This window comes from Macaca thibetana, chromosome 2 (assembly GCF_024542745.1).
Source record: "Macaca thibetana thibetana isolate TM-01 chromosome 2, ASM2454274v1, whole genome shotgun sequence".
Lineage (NCBI taxonomy): Eukaryota > Metazoa > Chordata > Mammalia > Primates > Cercopithecidae > Macaca > Macaca thibetana.
In genome coordinates this window covers 102,842,338-102,856,566 of record NC_065579.1, presented here as the reverse complement: position 1 = coordinate 102,856,566, position 14,229 = coordinate 102,842,338, and the positions used below count along the sequence as shown (strand labels likewise).

The 14,229-nt window shown below is 60.3% G+C and overlaps 2 protein-coding genes across 2 annotated transcripts in view; both read left to right on the top strand.

The window, feature by feature from the left end:
* Positions 1 to 12,393, top strand: part of COL7A1 (collagen type VII alpha 1 chain) — a 32,096-nt gene extending 19,703 nt beyond the window's left edge. Inside the window, exons 69-118 of the mRNA XM_050781043.1 lie at positions 53 to 88; positions 192 to 239; positions 586 to 621; positions 730 to 852; positions 935 to 1,135; positions 1,231 to 1,266; positions 1,347 to 1,409; positions 1,608 to 1,676; positions 1,752 to 1,796; positions 1,923 to 1,985; positions 2,167 to 2,211; positions 2,541 to 2,576; positions 2,706 to 2,741; positions 2,864 to 2,908; positions 3,073 to 3,105; positions 3,185 to 3,247; positions 3,364 to 3,399; positions 3,478 to 3,558; positions 3,692 to 3,760; positions 3,891 to 3,926; positions 4,007 to 4,048; positions 4,246 to 4,290; positions 4,372 to 4,416; positions 5,133 to 5,168; positions 5,251 to 5,310; positions 5,449 to 5,556; positions 5,705 to 5,776; positions 5,917 to 5,952; positions 6,083 to 6,142; positions 6,239 to 6,283; positions 6,498 to 6,533; positions 6,654 to 6,689; positions 6,766 to 6,822; positions 6,963 to 7,034; positions 7,551 to 7,622; positions 7,865 to 7,900; positions 8,252 to 8,332; positions 8,532 to 8,585; positions 8,661 to 8,714; positions 8,788 to 8,850; positions 9,225 to 9,287; positions 9,392 to 9,508; positions 9,673 to 9,750; positions 9,847 to 9,900; positions 10,135 to 10,183; positions 10,799 to 10,831; positions 10,970 to 11,056; positions 11,265 to 11,357; positions 11,489 to 11,686; positions 12,046 to 12,393. Coding sequence (XP_050637000.1) covers positions 53 to 88; positions 192 to 239; positions 586 to 621; positions 730 to 852; positions 935 to 1,135; positions 1,231 to 1,266; positions 1,347 to 1,409; positions 1,608 to 1,676; positions 1,752 to 1,796; positions 1,923 to 1,985; positions 2,167 to 2,211; positions 2,541 to 2,576; positions 2,706 to 2,741; positions 2,864 to 2,908; positions 3,073 to 3,105; positions 3,185 to 3,247; positions 3,364 to 3,399; positions 3,478 to 3,558; positions 3,692 to 3,760; positions 3,891 to 3,926; positions 4,007 to 4,048; positions 4,246 to 4,290; positions 4,372 to 4,416; positions 5,133 to 5,168; positions 5,251 to 5,310; positions 5,449 to 5,556; positions 5,705 to 5,776; positions 5,917 to 5,952; positions 6,083 to 6,142; positions 6,239 to 6,283; positions 6,498 to 6,533; positions 6,654 to 6,689; positions 6,766 to 6,822; positions 6,963 to 7,034; positions 7,551 to 7,622; positions 7,865 to 7,900; positions 8,252 to 8,332; positions 8,532 to 8,585; positions 8,661 to 8,714; positions 8,788 to 8,850; positions 9,225 to 9,287; positions 9,392 to 9,508; positions 9,673 to 9,750; positions 9,847 to 9,900; positions 10,135 to 10,183; positions 10,799 to 10,831; positions 10,970 to 11,056; positions 11,265 to 11,357; positions 11,489 to 11,686; positions 12,046 to 12,062 — 3,099 coding nt within the window. The 3' untranslated portion in view covers positions 12,063 to 12,393. The remainder of the gene's footprint in view (positions 1 to 52; positions 89 to 191; positions 240 to 585; positions 622 to 729; positions 853 to 934; positions 1,136 to 1,230; positions 1,267 to 1,346; positions 1,410 to 1,607; positions 1,677 to 1,751; positions 1,797 to 1,922; positions 1,986 to 2,166; positions 2,212 to 2,540; positions 2,577 to 2,705; positions 2,742 to 2,863; positions 2,909 to 3,072; positions 3,106 to 3,184; positions 3,248 to 3,363; positions 3,400 to 3,477; positions 3,559 to 3,691; positions 3,761 to 3,890; positions 3,927 to 4,006; positions 4,049 to 4,245; positions 4,291 to 4,371; positions 4,417 to 5,132; positions 5,169 to 5,250; positions 5,311 to 5,448; positions 5,557 to 5,704; positions 5,777 to 5,916; positions 5,953 to 6,082; positions 6,143 to 6,238; positions 6,284 to 6,497; positions 6,534 to 6,653; positions 6,690 to 6,765; positions 6,823 to 6,962; positions 7,035 to 7,550; positions 7,623 to 7,864; positions 7,901 to 8,251; positions 8,333 to 8,531; positions 8,586 to 8,660; positions 8,715 to 8,787; positions 8,851 to 9,224; positions 9,288 to 9,391; positions 9,509 to 9,672; positions 9,751 to 9,846; positions 9,901 to 10,134; positions 10,184 to 10,798; positions 10,832 to 10,969; positions 11,057 to 11,264; positions 11,358 to 11,488; positions 11,687 to 12,045) is intronic.
* Positions 12,394 to 13,335: 942 nt separating this feature from the next.
* On the top strand, positions 13,336 to 13,680 carry UCN2 (urocortin 2). The gene has a single exon (XM_050781028.1). It carries the CDS (start codon positions 13,336 to 13,338, stop codon positions 13,678 to 13,680), a length of 345 nt encoding a protein of 114 aa, XP_050636985.1.
* The last annotated feature ends 549 nt before the right edge of the window (positions 13,681 to 14,229 follow it).

The following is a 14,229-nucleotide window of genomic DNA, read 5'->3' as shown; positions in this document are numbered from 1 at the left end:
GGGGCTGACCAGGCTGGGGGTCATTTCCTCACCTGGTCATTCTTGTTTTCAGGGTGACCGTGGGGAGACTGGATCCAAAGGGGAGCAGGTGAGGCCCCCACCTTTTCCACACGCCCAGGTAGCCACAGCACCCACATGCGCACATGCACGCCCATAGGCTGGTTCCTAGCAGTTTGTCTTCATTTTTCCAGGGCCTCCCTGGAGAGCGTGGCCTGCGAGGAGAGCCTGGAAGTGTGCCGGTGAGCCAGCCTTGGGAAGTCCCCTTGATTCTGTTTTGCATGCCCATGGGGGCCACCTCACCATCCCCTTCCCCTTGCCACGAGGCTCCATAGGTTCTGTGCTGTGTGTTCAGTGCCCTGCCCCATTGGGGTTCTTGTAGCCCACACTCAAGGGAACTTGGGCAGTGGGGACATGCCAGAAAGGGGCTCTCAGGGGTCTCCAGCCATGCCTCAGCCAAGTGCTAAAGGGTGCTCTGGGCAAGAGGCCTGGGGAAAAGGGCGTGGAGGTGCTTTCCTGAGGCTGCGTGGAGCAGAAGGCAGGAGCTTCTCTGTCATGGGCAGCCCTTCACCCAGCCTTTGTCCCTAGAACGTGGATCGGTTGCTGGAAACTGCAGGCATCAAGGTGGGTTGTTTAGGGGCTGGGGATAGGGGCAAGTGGGCCTAGCAGGGCCCACAGGCACGGGAGCTGCAGCGATGCACCCCGCTCCTCTGACCTCTTGCTGTCCCTCAGGTGTCTGCCCTGCGGGAGATCGTGGAGACCTGGGATGAGAGCTCTGGTAGCTTCCTGCCTGTGCCCGAACGGCGTCGAGGCCCCAAGGGGGACCCAGGCGAGCGGGGCTCCCCAGGCAAGGAGGTGAGCAGAGGTGGCTCAGTGGGGTGTACCCTGTGGGGGTGTAGCTGTACAGCAACCAGCATTCTCTCTTCAACTCCTGCAGGGCCCCATCGGCTTTCCTGGAGAACGCGGGCTGAAGGGAGACCGTGGAGACCCTGGCCCTCAGGGGCCACCTGGCCTGGCCCTTGGGGAGAGGGGCCCCCCTGGACCTCCCGGCCTTGCCGGGGAGCCTGGAAAGCCTGGTATTCCCGGGCTCCCAGGCAGGGCTGGGGGTGTGGGAGAGGCAGGAAGGCCAGGAGAGAGGGTGAGGCTGGGGGCTGGCCGGGAGAGTAAGGGAAGAGCGGTTGGGAGGGGTGGGACCCCCATGGGCTTGGCCCTCACCCGCTATTTGCATTTCAGGGAGAACGGGGAGAGAAAGGAGAACGTGGAGAACAGGTGGGCTGCGATGGGCTCTGTGGCGCAGGCTGCCTGGAGGCTGTGCTGGGGCTGCCACCCCATTTTCTTGTTTCCTGCAGGGCAGAGATGGCCCTCCTGGCCTCCCTGGATCCCCTGGGCTCCCTGGACCCCCTGGCCCCAAGGTGATCACCCCATCCCTGCCCTAAGCCTGTGACTGGTGACCAGGAAGCCACCCTTAGCTTGGTCCCCAGAAATATGGTAGTGTGTGCCATGACCCTGGAATTTCTGACCCTGTAACCCTCTGTGATGCTAAGATCTGTGATGACCCGCCCATGCCTCTATGACAGAGACATCTCTCCCCTGTGACCTTGTGTTTTTAGGTGTCTGTGGATGGGCCAGGTCCTGCACTCTCTGGAGAACAGGGACCCCCTGGACTCAAGGGTGCTAAGGTCAGTGTGTGGGTTCAGCTCGGGGCCACCCTCTACCGTGGCACTAGGGACTGACTTGACATCTCATCCCCACAGGGGGAGCCAGGCAGCGATGGTGACCGAGGTCCCAAAGGAGACAGGGTGAGACCTCTCCCCACACTTCCATAGAGTCCCCCTCCTTTCTGGGGGCACGTGAGAGGTGATGTGCTTAAGTACCTGGGTGTGTGGCAGTGACTGGGGGCTCAGGGCACAACACTCTGCCTTCAGGGTGTGCCAGGCATCAAAGGAGACCGGGGAGAGCCTGGACCGAGGGGCCAGGATGGCAACCTGGTAAGTCCTTGCCCAACAGCCACACATGTGCAAGAAGGTGGCTCTCATATATGTTGTTCTATGTGCAGGGCTGGGGTCTGCACTGCCTGGGACTGTCTGAGTCCTGACTCTGTCAAGGGGGATGGTGGGTGGAGGGGAAGTTGGAACTGGGAAACTAAGGCCTGAAACCTGTTCTCTGCAGGGTCTACCGGGAGAGCGTGGTGTGGCTGGGCCTGAAGGGAAGCCGGTGAGTGATGGCTGAAGCACCCGGCCCAGGCTCTGGACCCTCCGCTAGGTGCTGCTGCTGCTGTGTGTGTGCATGTCTGTGTGTGTGTGTTTGTGTGTGCCTGCTTGTGTGTGCCTGTCTGTGTGTGCCTGTGTCTGTGTGTGTGGTTGTATGTGGATGTGTGTGTGCAGGCCCATGTGTGCTATCTGTGAGAGGCAGCCGATAGGTAGGTGTTATCTGTGACTGGAAAGGGTGAGGTATGGAAATTGCCCCAAGGTAAAAGCCCCAGAGGTTGGGAACAGGCCCAAGTGAGGCCCAGATTGAGGCTCATCAGTGCCCTCTCTACGTAGGGTCTGCAGGGTCCAAGAGGACCCCCTGGCCCAGCGGTGAGTACCCAAGAACCTTCACCTATCCTGCCTCCATCCTGTGCCCTGCCCCAATGAGCAGTACTGCCTTAGTTTCCCTGGTGGGGCGAGGCTAATTCCCCCTAATCAGACTCTTTTTCTCCCCAACAGGGTGGTCATGGAGACCCTGGACCACCTGGTGCCCCGGTGAGTGACCAGGGAGTGAGGGTCTGGAAGGGATGGGATAGGCATTGGCCACAACTGATAAGCCACACCTTCTCTGTGTTAATCCCTGAGCCCTGTTCCCTGCCCTTGACCCTTTTCTCTAGGGTCTTGCTGGCCCTGCAGGACCCCAGGGACCCTCTGGCCTGAAGGTGAGTCTAGGTGTGTGGATGGGAGGAGGAGGCTCCTTTGAGCCATGTCCATGCCCGGGGTAGTGTGTGCCAACCTCCTGGGCTGTCATCTCCTGCAGTGAGGCTGAGCTCCAGGAGCCCTGGCCGCGTGGGCTCTGCTCATGCAGTCTCTGGGTTGTTTGCAGGGGGAGCCTGGAGAGACAGGACCCCCTGGACGGGTGAGTGGCCTAGCTCACATGTTAGGGTCATAGGGAGATGGGTGGGGTTGGCACTGCCCTGAACTTTCTCTTCCTCCAGGGCCTGCCTGGACCTACTGGAGCTGTGGGACTTCCTGGTCCCCCCGGGCCTTCGGGCCTTGTGGTGAGTGAGCCCTGTGGCCCCTGCAGGGACACTGTGTTTTCACTCCTTGGGGCCCATGTTCTCTCATGTCCTTGTGTGTCCCTTGTTACCCTGACATCCTACTTGTTCTCCCTCAGGGTCCACAGGGGTCTCCAGGTTTGCCTGGACAAGTGGTGAGTTCTGGGGGTCAAGGGTTGGGCTCCAGGGGTCAGGGGTCAGCAGGCAGCCCTGACAGAGCTCCTCCCTCTCAGGGGGAGACAGGGAAGCCGGGAGCCCCAGGTCGAGATGGTGCCGGTGGAAAAGATGGAGACAGAGGGAGCCCTGGTGTGCCAGTATGTGTTCTGGGGGCAGCTCGCTGTGGGCCTGCTGTGGGGTGTGGTGGCCCGCTGTGAGCTTGAAATATGAGGAGTGGGGCAGCAGGGGTGGTAGTGGAGACACTGAGTTCCTCCCGCTGCTGTGCCATAGGGATCACCAGGTCTGCCCGGCCCTGTCGGACCTAAAGGAGAGCCTGGCCCCACGGGGGCCCCTGGACAGGTGATCTTTGACCCTGACTTCCACCCCCTGCAGTAACTCCTCTGCTTCACCCACAAGCCTGTTTCCAAACGCATGGGGGTGGCAGGGTGGGGGCGGGGAGGAGAAGGAAACTCACTAGCATTCCCCACAGGCTGTGGTCGGGCTCCCTGGAGCAAAGGGAGAGAAGGTGAGTGTGTAGGGGCTGCCAGTGAGGAGGGGTCAACTGGTGGGGGCCGAGGAATCCCACTGACCCCTCCCCCTTACCAGGGAGCCCCTGGAGGCCTTGCTGGAGACCTGGTGGGTGAGCCGGTGAGTAGGGAACTTCTGACAGCAGAAGTTCTGGGGTTCCTGTCTCTCCAGTGGCCCAACATCTGACCTTTGACCCATAGTTTACCCACCCTCATGACCCTCAGCTTTCACAGTAGACCCCATATTTGAGCCCTGGCCTCATGCCTCCCTCTGGAGTCTCATCTGTGACTGTGTTGCCTCCTGACCTCTGTCAACAGGGAGCCAAAGGTGACCGAGGACTGCCAGGGCCGCGAGGCGAGAAGGTGAGGTGGGCTGGCCCCAGGACCTGAGTACTGAGAAGAGAAGGCTCAGTCCAGACACCCCTCTCCAGCCATTCTTTGCAGGGTGAAGCTGGCCGTGCAGGGGAGCCCGGAGACCCTGGGGAAGATGTGAGTCTGGGGCCCGGGCAAGGGTGAGCCTGGCCTGAGGCGGGTGATAGTGGGCACAAGGGGCCACTCTTGGGCCTGGGCACATGTCTGAGCCCCTGAGTCAGGCTGCATGTCCCAACATCCAGGAGCCTGCTCCCTGGAGAACAGGGAGCCACAGGCTGTTAGCTTCCACACACTGAGCTCTGGGGGGCCGTGTCTTGGCTTCTGTGTGCCTGTCCTTGGTCTGTTCCTCACCGCATCTGGTCACACATGTGTGCTCTGGTCTGATCTCCCAGATCCCAGAACACACCTGAGTTCTTGTGAACCTCTCCTTGGTCCTGTGTTTACAGTCCTCCTTTCCCCTGCCCCTGACTGCCAGCGTTCAGCCTGTGGCCACGCCTGCTCTACCCGGGAGTGGACGTGTTGGGGTTCCCCTCTGAGCTCCCGTGTGTCCGCACTCACGTCTGTGGAGCCAGATGTCTGCACTCGTGTGTGGGCTCCGTGTGCCTGTGGCCATGCCGGAACTCCCACCTGTCTATGGTCGTATCTGAGTGTCCCTCTGTCTGTGCCATCCTGAGACAGGCCATGGTCATGTCTGAGTTCCAATTCTTGGTCGCATGTCTGAGTTCCCAGGTGTTCATGGTCACATCTGAGCTCCCCTGGGAATATTTTGGGCCATGTCTGAACTCTGTGCTCATGTTCCTACCCTCTCACATGCTGTTTGCTGGGATTTTTAGGGTCAGAAAGGGGCTCCAGGACCCAAAGGTTTCAAGGTATGTGTACCCAGAAGGGTCCCTGCTGGGGTCCTGGTCCTGAGACTCCATGAGCTTGATCTGATGCCTCTTTTCCTCAAAGGGTGACCCAGGAGTTGGGGTCCCAGGCTCCCCTGGGCTGCCTGGCCCTCCAGGTGTGAAGGTAAGTCATACCCCATCACCGGTTGTGGGGGCAGCGGGCCAGGCGGCTGCTGGAGGTAGGAGGAAGAGGGAGTTCTGATGAGAGTCCCGGGAGAGGTCCTGCATTGACCATTTCCTCCCTTTGCTGTGTTGATTTCAGGGAGATCTGGGCCTCCCTGGCCCCCCTGGTGCTCCTGGTGGTGTTGGGTTCCCGGGTCAGACAGGCCCTCGAGGAGAGATGGGTCAGCCAGGCCCTAGCGGAGAGCGGGTGAGGGACTGGAAACAGCATGTAGGGGCTTGGTGAATCTGTGGTGGGAGGAGAGGGCCCTGCTTTGGGGGTTCCCAGTCTTGAGGGGGCAGAGGGTAGGAGGGTTTCCAAGTCACTCTCTGCCTCTCTTGCTCCATTTTTCTGGTAGGGTCTGGCAGGCCCCCCAGGGAGAGAAGGAGTTCCAGGCCCCTTGGGGCCACCTGGACCACCGGGGTCAGTGGTGAGTAGAGGTGCCCTAAAGCCCCACGTGTTTGATTGCCTGTCCTCGTGAGGACTTAAGATGGGGGCCGGGCCATACTGTGGGGTGTTGGGGGAGGCACTTTGAGACCCACAGGACCCTCACCTCACTCTGACCTATAGGGACCACCTGGGGCCTCTGGACTCAAAGGAGACAAGGTAGGTTGGACAAATGCTACCGGCTGTCTCTTGTGCCCTCGTCACCCCCTCCAGCCTCCACTGACCTCCCATGATCCTGCGTCCCCCACTGATTCCCCTCACTGATTCCCCGTGTCCTGTTGGTCTCCAGGGAGACCCTGGAGCAGGGCTGCCCGGGCCCCGAGGCGAGCGTGGGGAGCCAGGCGTCCGGGTATGTACGTCCTACTCCACAGCCGAGCTCCCTTCATCCCAGCTCTTGCCTCAGATTTCCAACCTCTGAGTCAATGAACTTAATGTCACCATCCAGGGTGAAGATGGCCGCCCTGGCCAGGAGGGACCCCGAGGACTCACGGTGGGTCCTGCTGGAGGAAGTGACAGTGCTGTGACTTCAGTCCCCTGCCTGTGCCCTTTGTGCCCCAGGACTCTCTGCCATCCTCCCTAGCCCTCTGGCCCTCCTGGTCTACCCCTGTCCCCTTTGGTCCCCAGTGTTTCCCTCCTCCCCTCGATCCTCCTCTTTCCTCCACTGCCCTAGTTCCTGTAGCTCACAGTCGCCTTCTCTCACACAGGGGCCCCCTGGCAGCAGGGGAGAGCGTGGGGAGAAGGTAGGAATGTGGGGAAGGTCCTGGCATGAGTGGGACGGGTGAGTGGATCTTGCATGATATTAGAATTCAGGCCTGGGGCCTCCCCAGTTTGGGTGGGACTCACACTCTTTCGCACAATAGGGTGATGTTGGGACTGCAGGACTAAAGGGCGACAAGGTGAGTGTGGGCATGGGGAGGGCAGGGCAGGGGCCAGGGTGCTCCCAACTCCTCTGACTCCTCCCTGCCCCCTCAGGGAGACTCCGCTGTGATCCTGGGGCCTCCAGGGCCACGGGGTGCCAAGGGGGACATGGTGAGTGAGCCCACATGCAGACTGGGTCTTCCCTGGGTGCGAGAGGGACCCCATGGGGCTGGCCCAGGGCATCTGAGAGCTCAAACCCCCAGAGGGTGAGGGACCTTCAGCCCCTTACCATGACTTCTTACCCAACCCAGGGCGAACGAGGGCCTCGGGGCTTGGATGGTGACAAAGGACCTCGGGGAGATAGTGGGGACCCTGGTGACAAGGTACGGGGAAGGGGGTGGTGTACTGTCTGTGGGGTCCTGTGGCTATGGGAGTTCCACAGCATCTGTGAGGGCAGGAGGGGAGGATAGGAGGGGACTTTCTGGGGTTCAGGGGGAAGGGGTTCTGTGGCTGACTGTGGAGTGACTGAGAGGAGGGGCTCCAGGGAGAGCTCAAGGCTTTGGTGTGAGGTTAGGAGAGCTCTGTGCACTGGCCCTATGAGGGGCCCTATAGGGACAGGAAGGGGGCTCCTTGGGTGTCCCCATCTGAAGGTGCTTCAGATGGGATGAGGAACCCAGTGATAAGAGGGAGGGGCAAGAGTCTGGAGTCCTTGGGGTGAGAAATGAGCCAGTCTGTGGACTACAGCCCCCAGCTCCACCCTGCTATGGCATGGGCTGGGAGGGGCGTGCCGCTGGGTCCGGTCGTGAGTGACTCAAGCTCTGCCCCAGCTGGCGGGCTCATTGTATTCTAAGCTGCCAGCCTGGTCTGGTCCCGATTGTATCCCTCTCCCTATCCCACAGGGCAGCAAGGGAGAGCCTGGTGACAAGGGCTCAGCTGGGTCGCCAGGACTGCGTGGACTCCCAGGACCCCAGGCAAGTCCTGCCCCAGGCCCAGGCCCAGGTCCAGAGCCAGCATCACACACACACATATCCTGGGGGTCCTCTGAGTGCCGGGGGTTCTGGCTCCCTCGCTGCTGGCCCCATGTGTGTTCACCTGGGATCTGTGTGTGGGCTGGGCCCCGGCCACTGAGCATCTGAGTGGCCACACATGCAGCGGATGGGCCAGCATTGGGGACAGTCCCACTGAAGGGCTCCCCCATCTGTGTTTCTCACAGGGTCAACCTGGTGCAGCAGGGATCCCTGGTGACCCGGTAAGATGCCCCTGCTCCCACAGGGGCCCCCTGTTCCCAGAGGGCCCCCGTCACCGTGGTGGTCCCACCAATGTGGTAGCTTTTGACCTTACAGTGACCCAGTGCTCTCATGGTGTCCTCATGTTGCCCAGGGTCCCCCACTTCCACAGTAGCCACCTATGATGGTATCCCCTGCTGATGGTGACCCTTATCCCCTGCCTGTGGTGACCCTTGTCCCCATGGCAAGCCTCAGTGGCTCCGACCTCCAGAGGTGACTCCCATCCCATGGAGTTCCCTACCCACTATCCAGGGCAATTCTCTTTGGTCCCTCACTGACCTCCTCTGACCTCACATGGACCCTCTCCCTGCTAGGGCTCCCCAGGAAAGGATGGAGTGCCTGGCATTCGAGGAGGAAAAGGAGATGTTGGCTTCATGGGTCCCCGGGGCCTCAAGGTAGGAAAGAAACAAGATTGTATTTTTTTCTGGTCAGAAAGGCCTAATGTTGAAGGGCGAGTGGCCTGGGGTCAGATGTTAGGGTGCTGGGTCAGAGGTTGGAGTACCTGAGGCCTGTTTGGAGAGTTGGTTTCAGGGCGAAGGGGATCACAGAGTGAGGCGTCTGGGAATCACTTCTTCACCTGCTTTTCTCCCTCAGGGTGAACGGGGAGTGAAGGGAGCCTGTGGCCTTGATGGAGAGAAGGGAGACAAGGTGCAGAGGGGATGGGGGATGGGGGGGCTATGGGGCCTGGGGCCTAAGGCTGACCCCACTGCCTGATGCCTGCAGGGAGAAGCTGGTCCCCCAGGCCGCCCTGGGCTGGCAGGACACAAAGGAGAGATGGTGAGTGTGGGCACGCTCAGAATGAGGGGGCCATGGGCGGACTGGGGCCAAGCTCATGTCTTTTTTTCTCCAGGGGGAGCCTGGTGTGCCGGGCCAGTCGGGGGCCCCTGGCAAGGAGGGCCTGATCGGTCCCAAGGTACAGGGTCTGTGGACAGTGGACATGACAGGGAGTCAGGATGGGGCAGGGAAGCTCACAGTCGGGTCATGGGGGTGTAGGGACAAGGAAGGCTGTGGAGGGTTGGGACTGAAGTGGGGCTAGTCTTGAGGTGTCAAGGTGGGTTGGGGTCACAGTGGAGTTAGGATGAAAGCATGGGAGGTAGAGGGGGCATGTGTATCAGGACAGGGGGCTATAGTGGAGTTGGAGTCATGGGGATCACATCTGGTTGGCTCACAGGTACTCGGGTTACAGAAAGTTTGGGCATTAGGCCAGGGAGTGCATGGCAGTTCAGGGAGGGTCCAGAGCTGAGGGAGATCAGGGCAGAAGGTCTCTCATGCTTCTTCTGTTCCCAGGGTGACCGAGGCTTTGATGGGCAGCCAGGCCCCAGGGGTGACCAGGGCGAGAAAGGGGAACGGGTGAGTTGAGGCCATGGTCATGGTGAATTGAGGGAAGCGTGCCCTTTGGGAGAGGGTCCATCTTTGGGGCCTCTAATTACTGCCTCTGTCTTATATCTCCCCAGGGAACCCCAGGAATTGGGGGCTTCCCAGGCCCCAGGGGCAGTGATGGCTCTGCTGGTTCCCCGGGGCCACCTGGCGGTGTTGGTCCCAGAGGCCCTGAAGGACTTCAGGGCCAGAAGGTAAGGGGCCCCAGCTCTGACTCCTGACCCCTTCCCTACCCTTCCAACCTCATAATCATCCTCCAGCCTGCCTGCCCCAACCTTTGAAGCTGTGACCCCCAACCTGCCTGACTCCTGATCCCTGCTGTCTCTGACCCTGCTCATTTGGTCCCTGTGTCTGACAGGGTGAGCGAGGTCCCCCTGGAGAGAGAGTGGTGGGGGCTCCTGGGGCCCCTGGAGCCCCTGGCGAGAGAGGGGAGCAGGTGAGTTGGGATACCCAGGCTTGGGTCAGAGATCGGGGTGACCTCTGTTGTCCCTGAGATCAGAGGTCACAGCCTGGTCCCATCTGTTATACATAGGGGCGGCCAGGGCCTGCTGGCCCCCGAGGCGAGAAGGGAGAAGCTGCACTGACGGTGAGTGTGGGCCTGGATGGGCCTGGATGGGCCTGGATGGGCCTGGATGGGCCTGGGTGGGCCTGGGTGGGCCTGGGTGGGCCTGGGTAGGCTGGGGCCCTCCCTCCCTCACCCAGCACCCTGACCCCTGGGCCCTGGCTCCATGCAGTCTCTCTATGGTCCCTGCATTATGTGCCCTATGTCCTTCCTGTGAGCCATGGGTTCTTCATGGTTCCCTTGGCCTTCTGCTCCCAGGAGGATGACATCCGGGGCTTTGTGCGCCAGGAGATGAGTCAGCACTGCGGTGAGTGGTGCCCAGCCTGCAGTCTCCCACTCCGTGCCAGCACCCTAGGCAAGGGCAGGCAGGCCCCTAGAACTTACAGGGCAAGCAGTTAAGAAAATGGGGGGATGGATGGATACACAGGACACGTGTGCTTCAGTACTGACACATGACACGTGTCCCCAGTGAAGGGCGACACACAGGCAGATGAGGATTGCCATGCAGTGTTCTTGGATGTCCAGCTTGGCTGTATGGGGAGCAGGATGATGGTGGGAGCCAGAGCTGGTCCCCTTGGGCCTGACCTGGACCCGATGGGACTATGACGACCCTGAGGGGCATCAGAGTGAAGCTGTCTCTTCCCATCTCTGTCTGCGCCGCCTGCGTGTTTCTGTGTCTGGCCTGCTTCTGTCTCTTGCCTTTTGTTGGCCTGTTCCCAACTTCGCTCTCCTCTGCCTTCTTCCCTTTTTCCATCTCTCTATCTACCTCCCACCCTCTCTCTTCCTCTCTCTCCTGTCTGTTACCCTCTCCTGATGTCTCTTTGTGTATCTCTACCCCTCTGCGTGTGTGTCTCTGTCTGTCTCTCCATCTTCCCATCCTTCTCTCTGTCATTTTCTCTCTATCCCTCTCTGCCCCCTCTAGCCTGCCAGGGCCAGTTCATCGCATCCGGATCACGTGAGTAGTTTTCTACTCGCAGAACTTTCTTCACCCCAGGCCCTGCCTTGCCTATCACCTGGGTCCTTTCAGCGGGGTTGGCTGGGATGGCTGCCCATGGTGACCTCAGGGCCCTGAGGCCCCTGCTCTTGGCTCCAGGACCCCTACCTAGTTATGCTGCAGACACTGCTGGCTCCCAGCTCCATGCTGTGCCTGTGCTCCGCGTCTCTCATGCAGAGGAGGAAGGTGAGGACAGCTGAACCCGTGGGGCAGCTATGGGTGGGGCCCAGACATGCACATGGGTGTTCATGCATGCAGGGCACATGCCAAGCACATAGGGTCTGCATGCAGGGCACACGCATGGGCACTGTGTGCACACAATGGAGATCAGTGCTGCCCACCTTGCCCCGGGGCCAGCAGCCACTGTTCCCAGCACACCCTGCCCTACCTGCAGAGCGGGTGCCCCCTGAGGATGATGAGTACTCCGAATACTCCGAGTATTCCGTGGAGGAGTACCAGGACCCTGAAGCCCCTTGGGATAGCGATGGTGAGAATGGGGGGCTGCGCCCAACGGGGCTTGGGGAGGGGCAGGCAGAGCTGACCCTTGCTGACCTTCCCCTGACCTTTTAACCCTCTCTGATTCCCACAACCCCTATTGACTTGACCCCATTGGCCCAGACCCCTGTTCCCTGCCGCTGGATGAGGGCTCCTGTACTGCCTACACCCTGCGCTGGTACCATCGGGCTGTGCCAGGCAGCACAGAGGCCTGTCACCCTTTTGTCTATGGCGGCTGTGGAGGGAATGCCAACCGTTTTGGGACCCGTGAGGCCTGTGAGCGCCGCTGCCCACCCCGAGTGGCCCAGAGCCAGGGGATAGGTATGAGCTGAGCCCCCACAGTGGGGGGACTGGGCACTGAACCTGCCTGGATCAGGGTCTGGGGGAGGAGTCCTTGGGCCAGGGTCCCAGGTCAGGGTCCTGGAGGAGACGCTCCTTCACACTAGGGGACCTGGGGCAGATACCCAGACCAAAGAGCTGAATATTGAGCACCAGCTGTGGAGCCCCCAGTAGGGTCCCCTTCCATGTTCCCTTCTTTAAAGACCTAAGTATGGACCCTTCTGAGGTCAGAGCCCCCACTTCCTGTTGTAGCCTCAACTCCCTCCCCATGGGTGCCTCTGCCTGAGCTTCTCTGGGTAAGGTCAGATGGCTGATGACCGTTTCCAACCTGTCCTCACCAGGTGCTACCCAGGACTGAGGCCCAGATGATGAGCTGAGATTCAGCATCCCCTAGAGGAGTCAGGGTCTCAGCAGAACCCGCTGTCCCTCCCCTTGGTGCTAGAGGCTTGTGTGCACGTGAGCGTGCGTGTGCATGTCTGTTATTTCAGTGACTTGGTCCCGTGGGTCTGGCCTTCCCCCCTGTGGACAAACCCCCATTGTGGCTCCTGCCACCCTGGCAGATGACTCACTGTGGGGGGTGGCTGTGGGCAGTGAGCGGATGTGACTGGCGTCTGACCCGCCCCTTGACCCAAGCCTGTGATGACATGGTGCTGATTCTGGGGGGCATTAAAGCTGCTGTTTTAAAAGGCTCCTGTTGTGACTGTTTGGGAAAATGGGGGTGTCAAGGGGGAAGGTTTTCCCTGGGGGGGTTGGTATTATTCTGCATGGGTACACAGTCCCTCTGCCCAGTCCTGGTCACTGTCTTGTGATTCGCAGTCTCTAACTTGTCCCCAGAAAGGAGTAGATAGGGTGGGAGCTAAGGACATGTCTCCACTGCCCCCTGGGAGGGATGAGTCATAGCTGGGGGGCTGCCTCATGCCAGGAAGCATGTCCCAGCTCCCACCCCAGGGGGCTGAGGGAGATAAATGGGCCCTGAAGCGGGGTAGAGGGTCAGACCACAGGACAGCATTGCCTGGCCCCAGCCCCAGGCAGCCACGGCAGCCTGACTTACCCCAGAAGAAGCTGGTGGCGGTAGGACTGGGTTGGGTAGGGATGGGAAGGATCTTGGGGGTTGAGTGGATCTGGGGTTTGGCTTTATGGAGGGCTTGGACCCAGAGGGCTCTGGGATCTCTAGCTGCTTTTCTGCCTCTGAGACCCCATTCCTGCCCTTCTCTTTCCTGGATCAGCTGCAAGCTCTCCTGCTGAGAACTGCCTGCCCTCCTGTGGACTCTGTGTTTCTCTCTGTCTGAATCTTTCTTTCCATCGTGCTCCCTGTCTCTGGGATCGTTTCTGTCTCTGTCTGTTTCTTCCAGTCTCCATTTTGCTCTGCCTCCATCTCCTTCATCTCCCCCTCTTGCTGTCTCTCTGTCTCTGAATTTCTTTGTCTCTTTTTTTCTGTCTTGCTTTCTGCCTCTCCTCTTGTTTCCCCTTCTCTGTCTCCGGCCTGGCCTCTCTAACCCCTTTCTCGGTGTCTTCCTCTCTCTCCATCCCCCTCTCTGTCGCTCTGCCCTTGCCATCTGTCTCTGTCCATGGACCCCTGTTGACCAGGGCCCCTGCTTGAGCCCATTTTCTCCTTGCAGCCTGACCTCACGATGACCAGGTGTGCTCTGCTGGTGCTGATGGTCCTGATGTTTGGCAGAGTCCTGGTTGTCCCAGTGACCCCTATCCCAACCTTCCAGCTCCGCCCTCAGAATTCTCCCCAGACCACTCCCGGACCTGCACCTGCAGCCTCAGAGAGCCCCTCAGCTGCTCCCACATGGCCCTGGGCTGCCCAGAGCCACCGCAGCCCCACCCGCCACTCTGGCTCGCGCATTGTCCTATCGCTGGATGTCTCCATCGGGCTCTTGCAGATCTTACTGGAGCAAGCCCGGGCCAGGGCTGCCAGGGAGCAGGCCACCACCAACGCCCGCATCCTGGCCCGTGTCGGCCGCCGCTGAGCCTGAGGGAGAGGGTCACAGTGATAGGGCTGCCCTGGATGGGAAGACCTGGAGGTTAGCCACACAGCTGGACAGATGCTGCCACATCTGGGCATAGAGTGTCTGGACACTGCCACATGAAGCCACTGTCATGCAGGTCATTTCACATCGGAGTGCCCCACAGAGTCACAGTGTGTCTGGACAGCTTGGATATTGGACATTGCTAAGCTGGGTCACTGCCACATGGAGTCTTGCCATGCCTGTGTGCCCGACAGACCTAATATATGTCTGAACAGCTTGGATGCTACCATGTAAGGTCACTGCTGTGGCAAGTCTTGCTGTGTCTGGGTGCCCCATAGTCACAGAGCACCTGGACACTGCCACATGCAGTCATCATCATGTTACTTTCAGGAGCCTCAACACGAGAGCTCAACACTGCCTCTGAGACAACCCTCTGAGGCCCATAGGTCTGTCCTGCCACAGGCCACCACACAGGGAGATGCTGGCTGAGGGTCACTTGCTTGCTCTGTGCCCCATGAGGCAGCACCTGCCCCAGATGGACGGGGCTGT

Coding starts and splice junctions, on each gene's coding strand:
- UCN2 (XM_050781028.1), top strand. CDS start 13,336: ATGACCAGGTGTGCTCTGCTGGTGCTGATGGTCCTGATGTTTGGCAGA.